This window comes from Dasypus novemcinctus, chromosome 7, assembly GCF_030445035.2.
Source record: "Dasypus novemcinctus isolate mDasNov1 chromosome 7, mDasNov1.1.hap2, whole genome shotgun sequence".
Lineage (NCBI taxonomy): Eukaryota > Metazoa > Chordata > Mammalia > Cingulata > Dasypodidae > Dasypus > Dasypus novemcinctus.
This window is the reverse complement of record NC_080679.1, coordinates 90149820-90172864: the sequence shown is the minus strand read 5'-3', so window position 1 is coordinate 90172864 and position 23045 is coordinate 90149820. Positions and strand designations below refer to the sequence as shown.

At 46.0% G+C, this 23045-nt stretch overlaps 2 protein-coding genes across 30 annotated transcripts in view; one reads left to right on the top strand and one right to left on the bottom strand.

Annotated features, from left to right (window-relative positions):
• TANC1 (tetratricopeptide repeat, ankyrin repeat and coiled-coil containing 1) overlaps positions 1-16069 on the top strand; it is a 259413-nt gene extending 243344 nt beyond the window's left edge. For all 26 annotated transcript variants that reach the window (XM_058300842.1, XM_071216386.1, XM_071216383.1 and 23 more), the window contains 8 exons: positions 3419-3552; positions 5361-5484; positions 5759-5934; positions 7618-7750; positions 9532-9623; positions 11344-11490; positions 12272-12372; positions 13001-16069. In XM_058300842.1, coding sequence (XP_058156825.1) covers positions 3419-3552; positions 5361-5484; positions 5759-5934; positions 7618-7750; positions 9532-9623; positions 11344-11490; positions 12272-12372; positions 13001-14420 — 2327 coding nt within the window. In that variant the 3' untranslated portion in view covers positions 14421-16069. The remainder of the gene's footprint in view (positions 1-3418; positions 3553-5360; positions 5485-5758; positions 5935-7617; positions 7751-9531; positions 9624-11343; positions 11491-12271; positions 12373-13000) is intronic.
• Positions 16070-17983: 1914 nt separating this feature from the next.
• WDSUB1 (WD repeat, sterile alpha motif and U-box domain containing 1) overlaps positions 17984-23045 on the bottom strand; it is a 50367-nt gene continuing 45305 nt past the window's right edge. For all 4 annotated transcript variants that reach the window (XM_023583395.3, XM_004449126.5, XM_023583397.3 and 1 more), the window contains exon 11: positions 17984-18405. In XM_023583395.3, coding sequence (XP_023439163.1) covers positions 18248-18405 — 158 coding nt within the window. In that variant the 3' untranslated portion in view covers positions 17984-18247. The remainder of the gene's footprint in view (positions 18406-23045) is intronic.

The following is a 23045-nucleotide window of genomic DNA, read 5'->3' as shown; positions in this document are numbered from 1 at the left end:
CACACAGCAAATAGACACAGGCAACAAAAACAGCAGGGTAGGGTGGGGGAGAAGGAAAGGAAAAAAAAGAAAGACAAAGAGGGGCAAAAAACTCTGCAGTGCTGTTGTGTGTGCAAATTTATTTTATGAATCTCCATGTACAATCAGTAAGGACAACGAGCCTGTTCGCTTAACACAAGGATGAGTGGCATATGCAGTCTAGATCAGCTAAAACATCCATTTCACTTCTGAGTTTTGTTTTGGTTTCACTGACTTGAAAAAATCCACATTCATCCAGATCAGTAAAGCAGATGGCAACTGTTGTGAAAAATGGCTTTTCTTGTTATAAGTTCTTGGAATAGACAGACGAGAGGAAAAGTATTGTTACGAGGCCGCCAAGGACGAGTTGCTGTGGGCACTCACGTCAATGTGTTGGCGGGCCTTGGGGTATTAAAACTGGGTAGTGACATGTGGTGGGCGTTACCATATATTACTAGTTCTAAATACTCGAAGTGTATTCAGAGAATCAACTTAAAATTAAACATTTGCTGAATCTTGGGGCTCTTCCTCAATCTGATCCAGGGTGACCCCTTAGCTATATGAAGGAGGAAACAAGCCGAGTCCTCGTGGTTGTCAAGGTCATGACAGCAACCCAGAGACTAGAGCGCATTTTCAGGTCCCCCGGCGAGCGGGACGTTTCCCACGCCAGGCGTGCGCTGTGGGGCTCTGCAGCCCTGTCCTGAGGGCCACGGGGGGGCCCTCCGCTCCCTCGTGGGGTGACTGCTCCACGCAGGGGCAGCTGACGGGCCTCTCTCGGGGGTCGTGGCTGCCTGGTCCAGCTACATCCCTAGGAAGCTGGAAGGGACCAGGCCACTGCATGCGACGTCCACCTCAAGGGAGAGGGGAGAGGGGCTTTTGAGAAAATGCGAGCAGCACACAAATCGCTCTGACTCATGGGGGAATAGAACCACTTTGGATTTTGGAGCGTCTTGGGCACAGCAGATGCCCCGCTCCCTGCAGTGCCGCGCGGAGGCCTGGGAGAGGCAGGCGCCACCGTGGCCTGCTCTGGTCGGCCGCCCTCCCCAGCTCCCGGCTACAAAAATAGATGAAGAGGTTGAAGTGACTGGTCGGGCCAGAGCCTCCCAAGCTACCTTTCTGAGGAAGTGCGTGGCCCTATTTCCTGAAAAGCAGCAGGCCTGCGCCCTGCGTCCACAGGAGCTGGCCGGGCGGGCGCGGGGCCCCGGTGTCCCTGGGCTGTGTGGCCGCTCCACCAGAGCCGTCTGTGACTGAGTCAGGAGGGGTGGTCTGCTCACAGGGGGTCCCGCTCCCTGCCGTGAGTGGCCTGCCCTGCTGGGATAGACCCCTACTGCTCGCTCCCGCCTGCCTCGGCTGGAGCAGGGCTGGTGCTCTGTCGGGCAGAAGCGGCGCCTCTCTGTGACATGGGAAGCAGCCAAGCTGCATCCACGCGGCACCGCTTCCCTCAGGCTGGTCAGTGGAGACTTTGTTTCTCCCAGGAACAGCTGCTTGTCCTGGGGAGCTCAGGGCCTGATGCCAGAGTTCCGTCTTTGTGTGCGTCGGGTTCCTGGGGGCTCAGCCACGGCCAGGCTCACTGGAAGCTGGAACAGGTGCCGCTGTCTGTCCAGAGAACGGGGTCTGAGGAGGACAGACCCCAGATCCGCAGGGGGAAATGCAGCCGTGCTGCTGAGCACTCCCTCCCTTCCTCCCTCTTGGGTGCTGGCCCTGGGGCTGCTCCTAAGGTCCCCAGGACCCCCGGCCGCAGCAGGCCCTGCCCTGTCCAAAAGGAGCCCTGCAGGGTGGGCCTGCTTGGGCTGCTGCAGCCGTCCTCATGCTTTAACTGTGTGCATGAGATCGCACCGTGCGTGTCCTTTGTGTTTTTTTCTCTGAATAAATACCAGCCGGGTTTGCTGCATTTCGCCGCATAGCGGTTCTCTTCATTCACCACAGCTGGTCGATGCCACTCCTGCTCCCGGTTTTAGGCTGTCATAAGCTCTGCTGCACAGGCCTCTCGGAGCCTTGTAGCACGAGTTCCTCCAGGCCCGTGCCTGCAGGCGGCATTGCTGGGTCTAGGACAAGCGCGACTTCGACTTTGCAGCCGTGTTGGAATGTTTGCCAGAGCGGATTAGCCAGTTCTCAGTGCCATGAGCATTCCCTGGTTCCATATCCGGTTCTCAAGTATTTGGCTTAATAACGATGTTGGGTACTTTTCATAGTTCACTGCCATGTGGATTTCACATTTTGGGAAGGGCCTACTCCTGTGTTTTGCCCGTTTTCGCACCAAGATGCCTGCCTGTCTTACAGATTTGCTGGATCACTTGATCTGTTCCAGAAGCTGGAAATTTGTAGGTTCATGGGTGTATTTAAAAACAACATTACCCTAGGCCTGCACCAGGAATAGAGCCACACGCCTCGCTCAACTCCTTCCCTTTGTCCCTGAGGAGTCCCCAGCTCTGCTGCAGCCCCATCCTCTCCTCCCACCGTGGAGCTGCTTGTCCTGGCCTGGGATTGTCCCTGCAACCGCTCCTATCCCCTTAGACAGTGACCCGCGCAGCATAGCTGAGACTCCTTTCTCACTGCACCCCTCTTTTTGCCTGTCCCCCCCGCACACTGGCTCCTGGAGTGTGGAGGCACCGTCACCGCCTGAGGCATCATGAGACCCCCTGCTCTGGACTCCCCTCCCCTTCCTATCGTGCTGGTTTTATCGTTAGCTCCCTCCCCCGTCGTCACCACCACCGCGCAGCCCTCTGCCTGTGGGAAGATGGCCTGCACGCAGGGCTCTCTGCAGCCTGCCCCCCCTTTTTGCTTTCTTGATATTCTCAACCCTGACTCTTGACTCTTTAAAGAAAAGATTCTAAACTCCATAAAGGCGGGGATGTCGTGATCGTCTCTTGATGAAATTTATGACTTTGAGGAAACAGGCCAGACTGGACAACGTTGCACTATATTCTGATTCCCTCTTGCTGCAAAAAAAAGACAAGGAAAGCAGTTCGTGACTCTGCCGTCTGGGCGGGGCTCGTTGGGGACGCTTCGTCTCTGCTCACCCCGCTGCGGTGATGCGGGTTGGCTTGACCCAGGCTGGGCGCCGTCTCCAGGGTGGCGCCCACACAGGGTTGGCACTGGTCGCTCAGCGGGGACTGTCTGGGTTTTCTCGGGGGCCCTCACCACAGGGCTGCTTGGCTTACTCAGAGCCTGGCACCTGGATTCAAGGAAGGGGCAGTTGCCGTTTCTCTTAGGCTCTAGGCACAGCTGGAGCAGCAGCGTTTCTACGTTGTGTCACTGCTCAGCATTGCCACAGAGCCCTTCAGATGCCAGCCAGGAGGATGCAAAGACCCCCCCACACAGTTTCTCACAAGAAGTTCGTGGCCCTCTTTGATCCACACACGCTAACAGAGGCCCCCGCCTCCCCCGGCCTTGCTTTCAGCCCTGACGGCCGCCGCGGGAAGAGGGAAGCTGGAGGTCTGCGAGCTGCTGCTGGAGCGCGGAGCTGCTGTGTCTCGGACTAACAGGAGAGGCGTCCCGCCCCTGTTCTGTGCAGCTCGCCAGGGGTACTGGCAGGTACCACGTGGGCCCCTGAGTACTTCAGAGACAGTGGGTGGGCGTGGAGTTCCCTCTTGCCCGTCTCCTCTGAGAACACCTGGGGCGACATCCCATGCGCCCAAGTCCCTTTGGCTGTTCACATTCTCGGCTCCCGCCTTCACATTGGGTTCCCTGTGATAAAGGCAAACGTTTGATGGCCTCACGCAGGCAGCCTCCTTGGCTGAGAAGCAAGGTCAGAGGCACCCAGCTTTTCACGTCTACCTTGTGATGGCCCCAGCATCCTGGCCACAGGCGTGTGACCAGAGGAGATTTGCTCTAAGACATGGGTGGTTGATGATGATGGGGTTTTTTGTTTGTTTGTTATTGTTGTTTTTCTGAGGTACCAGGGGCTGGGATTGAACCCGGGACCTCGTATGTGGAAAGCTGGCACTTGACCACTGAGCCACATCGGCTTGGCTGAGTTGGTTTTTCCATTTGTTCTGCTTGTTGTTTGTTTTTGTTTTTTCAGGAGGCACCGGGAACCAAACCCGGGACCTCCTATGTGGGGGGCGGGAGCTCAACCGCTTGAGCCACGTCGGCTCCGATGGTGATGTTTTGTAACCCCTTCCTTAAACATGATTGGAAGAAGAGCCCTTCTGTTGTACTCTGGAAAAGGAGGCATTTCCCTCTGACCCAGCACTGCAATTCGGGCTGGTGGTTTTCCTTTCCTCTGAATGGCATGTTGTCTTTAATTCAGAGGAGCAGAGGCATCTTCCAGCAGCCGTGCAGTATTCATTCCTTCCTCCGTTTCATTGTACCTACCCTGACTCTGGCACAGAGTCACAAGCAAACAGACATAAGTAAATGGATCTTATGTCTGCTCTAGGAAGAATTTTCTAGACCCAAGGTGACACCATGGCATCATGCCCCTCTCGATTCCTGCTAGTTCCATTGGTAGGTGGTATAGGCGCTCCCCGCCAAGACTCTGGCTTTCCTTCTGAAATTCCCCTTTCCATTTCTAAGAGTTTGGTTCCAGGGGCTATTTGCATCATAAGCTCCCTGTCACCTCACAGCTTCTTGATTCCCTAACTAACCTTTTCTTCTGGTCTCAGTGCTTCCAGAGCCCCAGGGAGGTTTGGAAAGCATCTGTTAGTGCATGAAGAACTATAAAGCTATGGGAACATGCCACCATCTGTTCTTGTGGGCGCTGTAACAAGTACTGTGCCAGGAGAGAGCCTGGGCTCCCGCTGTAGGAGACGGCCTCTCCGGGTTTTGTTTGCTCCCCACCTTTGCCCCGTGTGCTGTGTAAAGGCACGTTCCTGGGGCTGAGCGTCTCTTTCAGGAAAAATGGCCACAAAATGCCCTCTTTGAAGGCCAAGCCATCCCCCAGCCCTGCGTCTTAGAAAAACAGGTTCTTGGGGTGGGCGGGTGGGCTTTTCCTGCCCTTTCCCCCCACCCTCAGTGCCCCTTCCCCAGATTCGCTGGCCTCGGCTCCAGCCCCAGGACCCACATGGTCCTTGCTCACCCCGGCTGTGCTTCCCCGCCCCTCGCTGTGGCTGTGTTGTCATCACCAGCTTGTGAGTGGCATCTCCCCTGAGTTTACACATCCTGCCTGGTAGGTGCACGTTTTATAGATCTAATGATGGATAAGTTAAGAAGACTATTTGGATAAATCTGTTCAAAGGACTACAATAGAGAGTTTACTGTCCCTGGGGATCAGAAAGCTAGAGGGTTTTTAAAAAAGGAGAATCATTTTACTTCTCTCAAAGGCAGAGAAATCAGTTTGGGAGCAGAGCTCCTGGTTTAGAATGCAGTGGGACAATTGTAAGGCCAAGCCTTTCTTTCAGATCATCAGCTTGCTCCTGGACCGCGGCTGCGATGTGAACCTAAGTGACAAGCAGGGTCGGACGCCCCTCATGGTGGCTGCTTGCGAAGGGCACTTGAGCACGGTGGACTTTCTCCTTTCAAAAGGTAGCAGCACATTGGCCTCTGCACGTTTCCGTTGTACAGTCAAAGGAAAGGGTTTTGGCAGATGCGGTCAGTCCTTTCTGAGTCAAACGCATAAAGTGCTTTGTTAGTGAAGGAGGCCCATGTACGGAGGTGTGTGAGAGTAGGTAGTGAAGCCCATTCCCCAGCTCCAACAGTGCCAACCCTTGGCCCGTCTGCTGCACACATCCCAGGCCAGGGAATGGCGACTGAGAAACTCTGACAAGGTTCACCTTCTCTGAATGGGCTCTCCTTTCAGGTGCCGCCCTTTCTTCTCTGGATAAAGAGGGTCTGTCTGCGTTAAGCTGGGCTTGTCTGAAAGGTCACAGGGCAGTGGTCCAGCATCTGGTGGAGGAAGGAGCTGCAATAGACCAGACGGACAAGAACGGCCGCACTCCCCTGGACCTGGCGGCCTTCTACGGCGACGCAGACACGGTACGTAGCAGCAGGTGCTCGCGCTCCTCCAGCCGTGCACCCGGCGCCAGCATCGGGAAGAAACCCCAAGAACTGAACCCTTTCCAGATCGTCTGTGCGGGGATTGGTCCCTGTGTGCCGTCTGGAGGGGTTCTCATTTTCCTCTAAGTCCATAACATACAAAGCTTCTAGTAGATTCTTAAAAGTTTAAAAGTACACGGTTATGAACTTCCTATACAACAGACACATATACATGAATATGCTGACACACATGCATGTGTAGTTTCATTTTCTCGTAATCCATATAAATGGGACTCACATAGAGATCATTGAAATATCACGTATATGAGAAATTAAATAACGAACTTGTTGTTTTTAAAGTGATGTGGCATTGTCTAAAAATAATATAAAATGCCTCAGGGGCCACCTTTATCTCTTTGCCCAACGCCCACGTCTGATCGAGGTATGAGGGCATACCTTCTAATAAACGGAGGTGAAATGCTGTTCAGGGCAGAAGCCATGTCTTTGTCATGGTCCACAGCCCAGGCGCCGAGCAGGTGCTGGAGAAACAGGCCGTGGCTCCAGAGCTATTGGTTTTGCATAGCTAAATATGGCAAACGTGCCGATGAGTGCAAGAGCCAGGTTTGTGCTCCTGGGAGCTGTAGACCATGCGGCAAAAGCCACTGTCCTGTACATCTGGGCCTTGGCACTCGTAGAAGGCAGGAGTGTCAGAGTTAAATGCTGTCATTTTCTGTACCTCTTGTAAACTGTACTTCACAACAAGTTCAAAAACAAGTATTTAACTCAAGCTCACATATACACTTTAGTTTTCCAGGTTAGTCTTGCCTTAACAAATTGCACAGTTTACACTGTTGGGAGGATTGAAGGCGCTCAGTGCCGTAGTGTCATTTGAATAGCTGGTCCGAGAGAACGCACAGCCTGTCACACGGGCATAATTGGCACGGCAGAACGCCCTTCACTGGTGCAGCGTGAGGGACGGGTGCTGGGGCTTTGTTATACTTTCCACTTTTTAATATTTTTATATCTAAAATTTTCCAAGTAAATTTAAAAGTTGCTGATTGTAAGTTTAAAAAAAAAAAAATTGAAACTGGCTACAAGTTTCTTTTCCAGAAGGTGGAGTACTTCATGTGGCCAGAGTGGTTTTCTCTATTCCCAGGTTCGTCCAAGTGCCAAGTCTTTTACCACACCAAATTCAGCTTGTACCGTGGTCTCAAACTGGCCACCGTTACAGTCCCAGTATTTTTCACTTCTCTTTCCTAAGCCTTGAAGAAGCTTATGCTCAGGTCTACCTGGTCCCAAGCTGCTAATCTTTCCAGCTTGCTGTGCCCAGGCTGTGCTGACCTGAGTGTTTTTAAGGTACCACTGCTATAGCCGGCCACCGCGTCAGCACGTGTCGCTGACGACTGCCTCCTAACTACCTGGGGGTGGAAAGGTGCTGTGTGGCCTGCAACCGCCTAGCACGCCTCGCCTTGGGCTCCTTCACCGGTTTCCTTCCCGACTAATACCCGGTCACCTGAGCTGAGCAGTGTCAGCTAAAGACGCTAGCTCTTCTTCTCTGTTTGTGTCCACCTCATGGTAAGATCAGGGTAAAGCACACACTGCCCACGCCTGAGCAGGATGTGGAGGTGAGCGAGCTTTGGCCTCCCTGCCGCAGCTGCTCCTGAGCCTCTGCCCTCCCTGCAGGTGCTGTACCTGGTTGAGAAGGGAGCTGTGATCGAGCACGTGGACCACAGCGGGATGCGCCCCCTGGACAGGGCCATCGGTTGTCGGAACACGTCTGTGGTGGTTACACTGCTGAGAAAAGGAGCCAAACTAGGTCAGTAAACGCCCCCGCGATTGGAAGTTACGTTCGGAAGTGTAAATCCTCACCTGCTTCCCAGGTTAAGAAGTAAAATATTCGATGTCTGGAGATTTTTTTCCTCTCTAAGACTCATTTAATCACAGTCATCCTAAACGTTGCAATAGCCACAGCATCAGCGGCCCTGGTGGTGCTGATGAGCCGCGAGGCCGCTGTTGGGAGCAGTCACCGTCGCTGAGCAGGGCGGCTGCAGCCAGCGTGCTGTGCGAGGGAGGGCTGGGGGTCCGTGCTTAACGCAGGCGAGACAGGGTTCCTCGAGGGTCCCGTGGCGGTGCTGGGTGGGGAGAGCCCCCTCCAGCGGCAGGTCATGTCGGAGCTCAAAACTCCACCCACGGTGTCCTGGGGAAGGAGCAGCTAGAGAGTCACCAGAGGGTTTTGGTTGCTCTGCAGGACGTTGGACCAGCAGACGTTCTGGGCAGGAGCCCACGAGGAGACATGAGCTGGTACACTGGACGGCTAGCAGTGCCAGGAACTATCCCGAGCATTTTCACATTTTAACTAATTTAATCCTCACCACATCCCTACACATAGGCAGTGGAATACTACCATTATTTTACAGATGAGAGCCCCTGGCCCGGAGGTATTAAACAGCGTGCCGAGGTCGTGTCTTCAGGCAGTGGCAGAGCCAGGGTCCGAGCCTGAGCAGGCTGACTCTCGGGTCCCCGGCTGCAGCCCTCCACTCCGAGCAGCGTCTCGAGTGTGCACAAGGTTGGGGTTGTGATGTAGGCTAGGAGGGGCTGACAGAGACGTGAGCAGGAAAGGCCTAGAGCCTGAGTAGTGGGAAGAGAGAAAGACCGGGGCTAAGACATCTGAGTGTAGATTTCAGTGTAGACTGCGCAGGAGGATGAGAGACAGGCCAGCAAGGCGCCGAGAGCACACATCCCCACTTGCCGCCGGAGGTGACCACACCACCATACACTGAAGAAACCATTCTGGTCTCGTGTGATTGACCGCTCCACCCCCTCCTCACGGGAAGGGGTGGGCCAGGGCTCCCCTGGTGGCTTCGTTTCCCACGACGGCACTCACTTGAAGAGCAACCATGGGAAAGCAGACTTGGCCCAGTGGTTAGGGCATCCGCCTACCACATGGGAGGTCCGCGGTTCAAACCCCGGGCCTCCTTGCCTCGTGTGGAGCTGGCCCATGTGCAGTGCTGATGCGCGCAAGGAGCGCCCTGCCACGCAGGGGTGTCCCCCATGTAGGGCAGCCCCACGCACGGGGGGTACACCCCTAAAGGAGAACCACCCAGCACGAAAGAAAGTGCAGCCTGCCCAGGAATGGCACCGCACACACGGAGAGCTGACACAGCAAGATGACGCAGCAACAAAGAAACACAGATTCACGTGCCACTGACAATAACAGAAGCGGACAAAGAAGAACACACAGCAAATAGACACAGAGAACAGACAACCAGGGTGGGGTGAGGGAGGGGAGAGAAATAAATGAATAAATAAATCTTTTTTTTTTTTTAAAAAAAAAAAGAGCAAGCATGGGTTTGTGCCGGGCACGGTTCGCTCCTAAGTGCCTAGATGAGCATAAGGCAGGAGAGGCTGAGCCAGCTCGCTGGGGGCCTGTGCCCCTTTGGTACATCGCTGTCTGGGAGCTGTAGAAGCGCAGAGCCCGCGGCCCCCTGCAGCTGGCTGTCTGCTGTTTGTGATGAGCTGTGATGGGGCCCCAGAAGAATTGAACCCTTTTCCTCCCGAGACCTCTGAAGTGCCTCTGAACGCATGTTTATTTTGTAGGAAATGCTGCTTGGGCGATGGCCACTTCCAAACCTGATATTTTGATTATACTTTTACAGAAATTAATGGAGGAAGGAAATGTGATGTACAAAGTAAGTGATATCCCCCTTTTCGACAGCTTATTATTTTGGTATTTATGGACAGAGCTCTGCTACTGCACGGAGTACCTGTAACTTGGTTTTACTAAAAGTTCCTAGGGATGCTAATGGGGCCTCCTGCCCAGCTTGGCAGTCTTAAAGGTAGAAAGCACTTCTCATTATTTCTTAAGTAATCCTTGAGCCGGCGACTGACTCCCGTCTGAAGGCCTAGCACAAAGGCAGGCAGTCACCTCTGGTTTAATTGGCACTCCATGCAGGAGATTTCATAGCTTTCCGCGGTCCCTCACGCAGCACTCTGAGCGCAGGGCGGCGGTCCCAGGGTGCATGGGGCTGTAGCTGGTAGTGATGAGACACATGAGAGGAGAACCCAGAGAGGTTTCCAGAAGGAACAGATTGTTAAGTACTCTAAGCCTTCATTATTGTATTTTTAAAATCGATAAGCTTAGGAAATTTCTAGAGGTATTTCCACTTAACCTAGTCAAGTAACATCAGAATAACTCAGTTATTCAAGACGAAATGTAATTCTTTTAATATTTTCTTTGGATAATGGAAATAATTGACAGATCAATAAATTTGACATTTAAGGTAAATTTTCCAAAATAAGACATTAGTTTAGATCAGAATTTAGCATACTTTTTCTGGAAAGAACCAGGGAGTAAATATTGTAGGCCGTACATTCTCTGTCCCAACTACTCAGTTGTGCCATTTTGGTGCATAACACATGGGTGTAGCTGTGTTCTGGTAAAGCTGTACCTGTAGATCCGGCACAGGCCACATTGGGCCCGCAGGCCACAGTTTGCCAGTCCCGGAAGAGGTAGATGTTAGACCATTTACATAGAGTACTCTTCTTTCCAGGTCAGTGGTTAGACAGAATTAGTATTAGATTATCAGGGGAAACAATTTATGACCATTGTAGTCCTTTTTGCTGTGAGGCTGCTGCAACTTGGTATGTTTTAGGTTTTTTCCTTTTCTTTTTTTCTTTCTTTTAATAACAACAAATAAATAGGCATATATAGCATGACCCAGCAGGGTTCCTGGCTTGGAATCAGTTTGAAGTTGAGTTCAGAATGCGTATTGTGGCTTTGAAGTGTTTCTAATATGAATTTTTGGTAGGCAGTTATGTCAGAAATATCAAGCCATTTTGAACAGGCTTCATACCTGCTGTGCAGTAGAACTGACTGAGCAAATGGAGTTTTTTAGCCTTGAAAATGATGTGTGGTGCTGTTTTGATTTTTAGAGCCAACGCTTTAGTTCCCCTTAAGAAAAATTATTATTCTACAGCAAGGTCTAGATATAGCCACAAGACTCTCCTTGCTATAGGTACTGCATCATTTTTTAATCTGATTTCTATTATGCTAAGCATTAAAGTATCTGCAGATGAGAGAACATTCATGAAAAAATATTACAATGTATATAACTAGAGAATATATTTAATCTACTCAGTAGTTGTCAGTTCAGCAGTTTGCACACCCCTTCCTGGGAAGCCACTCTCTTTCTCGCCTTGTGTAACGGCACCTCGTGGAGGTGTGTGAGGACAGTGCAGCTGTTCTGTTTGTATCAGTTCCCAGAATGGCACTTACTCATTCGGGCGCTTTGAATATGCTGTCATGGATTTGCGTGTAGAGAGAACCTCCCCAAGGTCTTCACAGTGTAGGACTTTAATTATCTTAGGGTCTCTGAGAAAGGATACATTTCTGTGATATTTGAATCCTAGAAAGGGAAGGTGAAAGAAGCAGCCCAGAGGTACCAGTATGCCTTAAGGAAGTTTCCTCGAGAAGGATTTGGAGAGGACATGAGACCATTCAACGAACTAAGAGTTTCCCTCTATCTCAATTTGTCACGCTGCCGAAGAAAAACAAACGTAAGCTTGCACCATTACTCCATTCCCGTCCTTTAGAGCAGAACGTTTTCACGGCGATGATGCAGCCCTTCCACAGACCGTGTCGTGGGACCTCCCATCTGATTTGTCTGCACAAATTCTATGACCGTAGCATGGGGAACTGCTTCTTTCAGATGATCATCATTTGGTCATTGTCATTTTCCCTCATGATGTGGAAAGAAGGCGCCTACGTATGGCTTCCCCTGCTGCGATGGCAGGAAGGAAACGCAGCGGCTCCTCCACCCAATAGGCTATTGCCCACATGTCTGAGTTGCCCATTCCCAGACTCAGAAGGAAAAGGCATCATGTTGTCCAGCCCAGATGTGTTAGGATCTGCCTTCTGTTTATTCTGTTGGCTCAGAGGCTGTGCCTGTGTCAGGACCTCTCTTCCTCCAGCATTCTACCACAGCTCTGCACTCTGCCTGCATCCGCGCTGTGTTCTGCCCTCCCTCCTGTGACGTGCATGAGGGTCCCCACTCTGGGATCCCACCCCTCTTGCCTCTCGGTGGCTGCTTGTGCCACTGTTACCCTTTCCTGAATCATCAATATTTGTTTCTCTACTGGTCTTTCTCTTACAAAAATTAAAAGCTGAAATTATCTCCTAACTTTAAAACAGAACTCAAAATTTTATGTTGTCCCTTCATCCCTCTTCAGTTATGTCCCATTTCCTTGCTACCCTTTAGAACAAAACTCCTGTTGAAAAGTTGTGTATAATCATGTTGCTGTACTTCTTTTGACTCATGTATTTAAATATTGACCTCAGGACTTTGGCATGGCAGAAGAATTTGCTTCCAAGGCCCTCGAATTGAAACCCAAGTCCTTTGAAGCCTATTATGCCAGGGCAAGAGCGAAGAGAAATAGCAGGTATTGACTGGCTTTAGATGCACGACTAGAAAAGGCTTTTCTGTGCTTCTGTGGTATCAGACCTACTAGTTGAGTTTTGTGTGTTCAATTTCATAAGCTTCATAAGCTACTAAATTAGCAGTTTCCAAGACAACAGTAGATAATATCAGTGACGGCTGAATTTTTCCCTTCTCCTGAACAACTCAGTGACTATTTCTTTTCTGTCCTTTCAGTTGATACTTACTGCAATGTAAAGTTCCTAGATTAGTGCATATTATCAGTGAAACTGACACCTGGAGAAACTCAGAGGCTGCGGGAGGGGAGCTCATGTAAGAATTCTGAGAAGTGGGAGGTGAAGATACTTGAGGAGGATTCTAAGGCCTAGTGATTTATGCCTGTCCTCCTCCCCAGGCCAGTGGTCTCTAGAGGGCAGGGGTCACGGAGTCTCACAGATCGAGGTTCAAGTTCAGCACCGCCACTTGGCCGCGTCACTCTAGGCTGGTCTAAGTGGGTGCTGGCACCACAGTAAGCGTTCAGATTTCCCTCACCAACTCCTCATTCCTTTCAGCACAGTTAGTTATTTCATGAAAGGTTACTTTTGGAGCATGTTTATACATGGCTTGTAATTATTCTTTGTTTTACTATACAGGCAGTTTGTAGCAGCTCTGACTGACTTGCGGGAAGCTGTGAAACTCTGTCCCACCAATCAGGAAGTGAAGAGGCTTCTGGCCCGTGTAGAGGAGGAATGCAAGCAGCTCCAGAGGAGCCAGCAACAGAAGCAGCTCTGCCCCCCGCCAGCTCCACCCAACGATTCAGATAACGAAGAGGATGCCCCGCCCCTTGGGTCAAACCACTTTCCTCTTGAGGAGAGAGAAGACGAAGAAACTTCTCAGCAGGAAGAGTCCATTTCCCTGGCACCCAGGCCCCAGCCGCCCTCGTCTGCCCCCTCCCCTTACATCCGAACCCTGCAGGAAGGGCTTCAGTCCAGGGTGAGGCCGGCGTCGCCTCAGAGCAGGCCCGGAGCCAGCAAGGCTGCCAGGGAGCCTGTGGCTCAGCCGGGGCTGATCGTGCAGCCCACCAAGAAGGCGCAGATAGTGAAAACCAACCAGCATCTCGGCTCTGGACAGGTTGGCGTGAGAAATGGTAGCACAAAAATTCAGGTCTCTCCTCAGAATGCTCCCCCAAGTCCCATGCCAGGTAGAATCCCTGCCACACCTGCTGGCTGCAGAAACCAGCACTTAGAGGGAACCGGCACTTTCACGGTGGGAGCCAGTTCTGGCCATTTTGGGGACCGGCTGGGCCCCAGCCAGAATGTCCAGCTGCTGCGCAGTGAGAGTGGTGCTGCACATCCTCTGCCAGGCAAGATAAAAACTGCCGAGAGGCTCCTGCCTCATGCTGTGGATGTCGCTCCCCCTCCAAACCAAGGTGGGCTGGTGAGCTGCAGTGACATGCGACACGCAGCTTCCCTCACCAGCTCCGGCTCTTCTGGATCACCATCCAGCAGCATAAAGATGTCAAGTTCAACTGGTAGTTTGACTTCAAGCAGCAGTTTTTCAGACAGCTTCAAGGCCCAAGGATCAGATGCTTGGGTTAAAGACAAGGTCATCACCCAGGTTCAGAGCGGTACAGCTGAGCACAGGCCACGCAACACGCCCTTCATGGGCATCATGGATAAGACTGCGAGATTCCAGCAACAGAGCAACCCTCCAGGCCGCACCTGGCACTGTCAGGTGGCAGAGGGGCTATTGACATCTTCTGCAGCTGGCCTGCAGTCCTCAAACACTGAGAAGGCCCCTCTCAGACAAGGAGGGGGACATAACAACCAAGCCAAAACCTGTTCTGTTTCTACTCTGGGTGGAAGTGTCCACAATGGGGCACAGGTGAAGGAACTGGAAGAAAAGAAGTGCCACGTTCCTGTTCACTGTCAAGATAACAGGACAACTAAGACTGTTTCTCATCTGTATCAGGAAAGTATCTCTAAACAGCAGCCTCATGTCAGTAATGAAGCCCACAGGAGCCACCTTGCTTCAGCGAAACCAAAACGGTCGTTCATAGAGTCAAATGTGTGAGCCTTAAGAGAGACCCACTTGTAATATCTGGAAAGCAGAGTGTTGACTCTTGGTAATAAATCATAATTAAATGGTTTTTACCAGAAAAAAAAATTTACTCATATAATTTTTTTTCTTTTTTCCTCTGGTGTGGAGCTGATGTCACTAATATATTAAAAATATAGGTTAAAACTTCTCTGCCAAATAGCTAGAAGTCACCATAATTAAGATCGCTAACCAGAATTAAAGTGATTAATACAAACTTCAATTAGCTACGCCTAGCAAGTTAAAATTTTAAGACAGCCAACACATTAATCCATGCTTTTCTCTTATGAAATTGTTTGGTTTTTATCACGTTTCTCCTAGCCTTTGCTATGTGGTTAAAATCATAATATTTACTTAGAGAATATAAATGTTTCTTGTTAGAGTAATAGGTTTAATTCATGGCATAATAGCCAGATGATATGTTTTGGAAAAGGCAGAATTTTCAAGTTACAGTTTCATTGAGTCAAGTTCCATGAATTAAGACCCAAATGTTTTCTAGCTGTTTATATGTGACTATAAATATAACATAGCGGATTTTTTTTTTCAAGCAAAATAAGAGACTATCCAAGTATTGTTCCCTTAAGAGGATTAAACACATATGTCAGTGTTAGGGTTCTTATAAAAAATATTTGAATAGCACCTTCTGGGGAACTGTATTCATTTTCCAGGGTATCTTGACATTTAGAAACTGTATAAGCCATCTGGAATCAAGATTGGTGGTCAAATTCGATTTGGGCCAACAAGCTAAGACGAGCATTCTTAGTGGCATTTATACATTAGCTCTCTACTGGTTCCAAACTGCTTTTAACAATGGTAGCACTCCTGGAAATAAGTCTTCTAAGGTTCTTTGAGGACAAATTTTAATGTGGATACTTAAGACACATTGCTTTTATTTTATTGTACAATCTTACTTTATAGTCACATGGTCTAAATATTAAAAAACCAACTTTTATTCAGAATTGTCAATACAACTATTTCAAAGTAGTTAATCTAAACAAAATCCAGTCATATTTGCATGTTCTTTGTAAGCTTCATCCATGCTGGTTATTGCACTGAATAATATATATTATTATGGCTTGTTAACAATATACCAGTAACGGCACTTTATCTCGTTTATAGGAACACCTCTGAGGTGCTACTTAAGTTCGAATTAATGTATTATTCATTTGTAAAGATAAGGTACAGGAATGAACCTTGGTTTACAGATACTTTTCTATGAAAATGGTGGGTTATTGGAGGATATGAAAGATGCTGGTTTGAGAGCCACGGGAATGTATTGCTTTTATATGTTAGGATGTGAAACTTATTTTTAGAATTAGAGCGAAATAAGTTCTGTATTTACAGAATGTTTAAAAAATGAATGGTTGTAATGATGTTCCTGTGAGCATCATTATGGTTTTATACGAATGGGAATCTTCCGGCATTGTTCTTCGACATTTGTGTACAGCGCTCTTTGTACAAACAGCTTTACCATTTTTTCTAGGCTTTTCATGAGTTCTTATATATAACTACTATGGCTTATTTATTTTCTTTAATATTTGTGGAAGTCTTACTCTTTTGTTATGTAGTTTTGTTTCTGCATAACTACTGTACTTTTCCATATGGAATAAAGAATATTATTAGAATTTGTCTTGCATTAAATGGAAAACGGATTTATAGAGAATATCCAGATGACAGCTTTAATTTTGGGTGATCTTGTTACTCTAAAGAAAACCGCAAAAAGCATATATTTTAGTAAGCTACCAAATACATATTTCATTTCATTTTATAATACTTTGAAAACAAGGGTGACAGCTTCTAAAACTGCCCAGATCTTCAAAGGCAAAATTAGTCTTTTTCCCTAAAATAATTTTTTCATGAAGAGGAACCTATACTTTTCTCGACTGTTCCAAGAAATCTTTGTGTCTGTTTTTCCTGGCAACAGGATATCTTTAATACTGCATTTCTCAAACACTTTGGCAAAACACTGAACATTCCATTATGACAGATTGCTCTGCACATTTTTTCAGTTAAAACTGTGTGTTTGTCTTAATGTCCACATATTTCAGTTTCATGGCAGTATGAATGAGTGAACATTAAACTGAGTGTATCATGATAAAATTCCGATTTAGAATCTTAAGCGTAAGTAGTCCCCTAATATTACTTTGGGTTATTGTCTGGTCTCTGCTATTACTAGCAAAGCTAAGTGAGTATGTTTAATCTTTCTTACAGCTGTATGTTTAAATTAAAGGGTAAAAAAAACCAAAACTGGGTAGGTGGGTGTTACTGCTAATGGATATCTTGTCATTGGGTGAGTTTTCCTCTAAAGCAGCCACTGTGACTATTAGAATTATGCATTAAGTTATGACTTTGATATACTCTAAGTTAAGATAAAACAGTTGATCCAACAATGGGCTGTACAAATTTTTACATTTTTCAAATTAAACAATTTTAAAATGTTAGAATGTTACCCTGTTCTCTGAAAAACACCTTCTAAAAAATTGATTTTCAATCTTTTTTGTCCTCATAAGAATGTATGTGAAAAAAAATTGTAGAACCATAGATTGGGAATGCTAATAGCTATTATGCAAAGAAATAATTTTCAGAGATACATTAAATTGAGAGAAGTATTACATAGCACTAATTATAAAGAAAAGTGTTTGGAGATTCTATGGTAGCTCAGTTTTCCACCTTTCTGTGAACACACAGCACATCAGCCATAAGTTTATAAAATAGAGAAAAAGGCTGACTACTATAGCCATATAGTATTTAGTAAAATACAATTATTTACATTTTTTCCCTCTTTTGAGTTTTCAAATTCTTTTTCTTATTGTTGTTATTGTGTCTTCTTGTTGTGTCAGCTCTCCGTGTGTGTGGCGCCATTCTTGGGCAGGCTGCACACTAATAACTTCCATTCCAGTAAACAAGTAATGGGTAGGTAAGAATCAGTACAACCACAATTTCCTAAACTAGAAGCTCTATTCTGAGTGAACGCTAATAAGAGGGCTATATTACATATTAAGCTACTCGGTAAAAATACCTTTGTACAGTCTTTTTTTTCGTCTTTTTTTAGAAAAGACACATAAATCACACAAAATGTTACATTAAAAAATATGAGAGGTTCCTATATACCCCACTCCCCGCACCCCCCAGTCATCCCACACTGTCTTCTTTCATTAGTGTGGTCCTTTGTATAGTCTTTAGTTTTGCATAACACGTTAGAACTTTAAGAATTCTGAATTTCAAAAGGAGGCTAGTGTGCCACTTTATATAGTTCAAAAAGGTCAATCCAAACTAATCCCTGATAATTTATTAATTTAATTTGTACCTAGCTTTGAACAATGGGAAAAAAGCACTACCACCTGCAAATTTAGAACCCAACAGATTACAAACATGTCTGAGGTCATACTCTCATTTTAATAACAAGCAACTAAAAATTTATTTTGCTAAAAAAGATTCCAACGAGTTCTCAAATGAATACCTATTAACTAGGGGTTTAAACTTGTTATATTGTAAGATTATGACTATCTGATTGAAGAATAAATCTGAACATCACAATATAAAGTCAAAGTAAAACTTTATTTTTAGAAGACTTATTTTTTTCCACTAGTACCAAAAGGCTTTCACAGTAAAAATAAAAATGAGGTTAGATAAGCAATTTAATTTAGCCCACATTTTTAAAAAATAATTGACAGTAGTTTTTGTAATTAACTGAATTTAGGAAGTTTACCTTTCTGTTTTGCTCTTTTAATGTCTATTATTTGCCTTTAATTCAGTCAAATGAAATCAATCAATATAAACACTATAATACAGTATAAGTAATTTTATTTTTGATGTGTCTCTAGCCATCGGTTGATGGCCATTTTCAGAGTCCTATTTGGTGTAAGTACTACTGAAGGAAGAATAAGATTTGTCATGGGACTTGTACGTTTCTTTTTGCCAATCCAGTTTTCCATGGCTTCCTTTTCATATGAATAGCCATCTAAAAACAAACAAACCACATATAGAAATTATTTGAAATGCAGGAAAGAGAAGTTAGGATTACCAAACTGAGTTGGGTATAAAAACTTCCATTACCACGACCTTTACTGTGATTTAAGTGGCATTCTTGTCTTGTACCTACTTCCTAAACATCTTTCCCACAAAGTCCAAAATTTACCCATTTGAGATACATTCAGATCGGACTGTTCTCTGAGAAGTACACGTTACCTAGAATAATGTCATTATAAGCATGTGCTACTCTTGTAATTCCTTCTGAACACTACAGCTGAGGCCAAGACTGTCAAAAATTCCGACACAATGGAAAGAAAAATAGCTCGGTGGAGTGGTATGAAGACAGACAGCCTCCTTGATAGCTATTCGCAGTGTGTGTAAAAGTAGTTGAGGAGGAAAGAGCAGTAAGAATCACTCAACCAAACATCCTAACACATTTTTTTTAAAAAACATTATAGGAAAACAGACTTGGCTCAACGGATAGAGTATCCGCCTACCACATGGGAAGTCCACAGTTCAAACCCAGGGCCTCCTTGTCCCATGCGGAGCTTGCCCGCACGCAAGGAGTGTCGTTCCACGCAGGGGTGTCCCCTGCGTAGGGGAGCCCCATGCACAAGGAGTGCGCCCTATAAGGAGAGCTGCCCCAGCGTCAAAGGAAGTTCAGCCTGGCCAGGAATGGCACCACACATACAGAAAGCTGACACAGCGAGATGACGCAACAAAAAGAGACAGATTCCCAGTGCCGCTGACAAGAATAGAAGTGGACACAAGAACACACCAGTGAATGGAAACAGGAGACAACTGGGGTGGGGAGAAGGGGAGAGAAATAAAAATAAACCTTAAAAAACAAAATAGATTATAGAACTTGCCCCACTAAAGACTTTACAATAACAAAATCAAGATCCACTCATTAGGGTTATTAATACGTTTTTACAACATTCTTTGCCTTTACACATGCTGTCCTGTCTGTCTAGATTGGCGGTTTTGCTTAACTTTCTAGAAGTTGTGGATTTACAGAACAATCATGCATAAAACAAGATTCACATATACCACCCTACCACCAACACCTAGAATTGGTGTGCAGCATTTGTTACAATTGATGATAGCGCATATTAGTAACTGTACTAGTAAAGGCCAAAGTTTAACTTAGGGTTCACTTAGTATATAGTTTAATGGATTTTTCAAAAAAAATTTTGGTGACACATATACAATCTTACATTTCCCCTTTTAATCATATTCAGATATATATTTTGCACTATTTTCTTCTCCTCCCCTGCTGGTTTTTTTTTGCTGTGTCCATTCACTGTGTGATCTTCTGTATCTATTTCTCTTTTGTCTTCTTGTCTTTCTCCTCTAGGGTTCACTGGGATTCGATACTGGTGATGTGGAGAGAGGTTCCCTGTGAATTATGCCACCTCAGTTCCTGTTCTCTGTTGCACTTGCTTTGACTCTCCCTTTTCTTTCTCTCTTGCTGTGTCATCACCTTGCTGCATGACTCACTTGCGCAGGTAGTGGCTCACTGCGTGGCCACTGGGCTCTCCACGTGGGCACTGGCTCACCGTGCAGGCATGCTTTCTTTTTCACCAGGAAGCCCCAGGAATTGAACCTGGGTCCTCCCATATGGTAGGTGGAAGCCCTATCACTTGAGCCACATCCGCTTCTTAGATAATGTTTCAGTTCTGTTAGATGTGCTCACAATGTTGTGCTACCATCATCCTGAAAAGGAACCTTGTACATTTAAAACCTTAATTTCCCATTCTCACCCCCTCATCCCCTGGTAAGGTATATTCTAGCTTCTGAGTTTGCTTATTCTAATTGTTTCAAATCAGTGAAATCACATAGTATTTGTCTTTGTGTCTGGCTTATTTCACTCAAGATGGTGTCTTCAGTGTTCATCCATGTTACAAATATCCAAGTCCTGCTTTCAATTATTTTGGGTATATATCTAGTAGTGGGATTGCTGGGTCATATGGTGGTTCTATATTTAGCTTTCTGAGGAACTGCCAAATTTCCACAGCAGTGCCCCATTTCACATTGCCACCAGCAATGAAAGAGTGTTGCTATTTCTCTGCATCCTCTCCAACACTTATTTTATGATTTTTAAATAGCCATTCTAATGGGTGTGAAATGGTAACTCATTGTGGGTTTTTTCCCCAGTATTTTAAGATTTTATTAGCCCAGTACTGCCACTTATAATTTAGAAGGGCGTCCACTAATGGGAGTTGACCAGCATCTCTTCTCCCCTATCTGTAGCCTGTGTTGAATTGAAAACCCTTGAGAGCTCCTGGTTCTATGGAGGACTTGGCTCACCTCCCACAAACATGCTGCTGGGATTCAAAGCATCTGATAACCCTGCAAATGTGGATACCTTCATAGGCAGCAAGGTCAATAGCAAAACCAGCACCCAAGTCTAGTCTCCATGGTTTCTGTGTGACCTTGAGTGGCTTCGTTTCTTCCCAAATCCTTGTTAGCCCACTGGGACCCAGACCCCCAGTGTCCCACGCCCACCATAGCAGTCCTAGAGCTTGGGCTGTACATGGGAGCAGTTGCAGATTAGGATAGGCAGGCCGGCGTTCCCCTTCTTCAGCTCCAGGTAATGTTTTTTGATGTCTCTGGCACCTTGGCTACCTGGCTAGCACTGGCATAAGTGGATGAAAATCTCATGCAGGTCATGTTTTGCCCTGACTGTGCAAATTTCTGTGGCTGCCACCATTTTCTCTCTCATTAACTGACACTGATTTTGATTTGCATTTTCCTTAGGGCAAATGATGTTGAGCATGATTTCATGATTTCTGGATATTTGCATATCTTCTCTGGAGAGAGATATCTGTTCTTTTGCCCACTTTTAAATTGGGCTGTCTGTTGAAAGATTTCTTTATATATACTGGATATTAATTCTCTACAGCATATGCGGTTTCCAAATATTTTTCTTCCATTGTGTAGGTTGTCATTCTACTTTCATGATAAAGTCCTCTGAGGAATTCCATTTATCTCTTTCTTTTGTTGCTTGTGCTTTGGGTGTAAAGTCTAAGAAACCACTGCCTAATACAAGGTCTTGAAAATGCTTCCCTACATTTTCTTCTAGGAGTTAGTTCTGGGTCTTATATGTGGGTCTTTTATCCATTTTGAGTTGATTTTTGTGTATACTATAAAGTAGGGGTTTTTGTTTGTTTGGCAAATGGAGAGCTGGTTTTCCCAACACCATTTGTTGAAGAGACAATTCTTTCCCAACTAAGTGTTCTTTGCCCCCTTGTCAAAATTCAGTTGGCCATTGTTTTAGTCAACTATGCTGCCAAAATGCAATATACCAGAAATGGGTTGGCTTTTACAATGAGAATTTGTTAGTTTACAAGCTTATAGTTTTGAGACTGTGCAAATGTCCACATCAAGGCTTTCTCCCTGAAGACCAGCAGCCCATGATCCTGGACTCCTGTCAATGGCAAGGCATGTGGCAGTATCCTTTGATCTCTCCCTTCTCTTCTGGGTTTCAATGCTTTCAGCCTCTGGCTTCCATGGCTTTCTCTCAGTTTCTGAATTCATCCCATTTATAAAGAACTCCAGTAAAAGGATTAAGACCCAAACTAGGGCATGCCTAACCTGAAGTACCCTAATCAAAGGCCCTACTTATGAGACAAAAACAAAACAAAACCAAAAAACCCTTCTTAATCATAGGTTAACAAGCACAGAAATGAATTCGTTTTAAGAACATGATTTTTTTGGGGTACATAACAGCTTCAAACTATTACAGGGTTGATTTCTGAGCTCTCAATTCCATTGTGAGGGTGCACTTTATAGCTCTCAATTCCATTTGTCTATATGTCTGTCCTTGTGCCAGTACCATGCTGTTTTGGTTGCTGTGGCTTTGTAATAAGTTTTAAGATCAGGAAGTGTAAGTCCTCTGATTTCATTCTTTTTTTTCCAAGTTGGCTTTGGCTATTCAGGGCCCCTTACCCTTCCAAAGAAATTTTATGATTGGCCTTTCCACTTCTGGAAAAAAAAAAAAAAAGGTGGTTGGAATTTTTATTAGGATTGCATTGAATCTATAAATTGCTTTGGGTAGTACTGACATCTTAATGAAATTTAGTCTTCCAATCCATGAACATGGAATATCCTTCCATTTATTTAGGTCTTTAATTCTTTTAGCAATGTTTTGTAGTTTTCTGTGTATAAGTCCTTTAAATCCTTGGTTAGATGTCTTCCTTGATATTTATTTCAGTTGCTATTGTGAATGGAATTTTTCTTGATTTCTTCCTCCAACTGTTCATTGGTTGTGTACAGAAACACTCCTCATTTGGGGGTATCACACCACATTGCTGAATTCATTTATTAGCTCTATGAACTTTACTGTGGGCTTTTTATGATTTTCTGTATATAGGATATCATCTGCAAATAGGAAAAGGCTTTACTTCGTTTCTAATTTGGAGGCTTATTATTTCTATTTCTTGCCTAATTGCTTTGACTACAACTTCCAACACAAGTTTGAATAAAGTGATGACAGGACACCCTTGTTTTGTTCCTGATTTTAGAGGGAAAGTTTTTAGTCTTCCACAAGTTTTTAGTCATCTAGTGGATGTTAGCTGTGGGCTTTTTATAGATGCCCTTTATCATGTTGTGCAAGTGTCCTTCTAT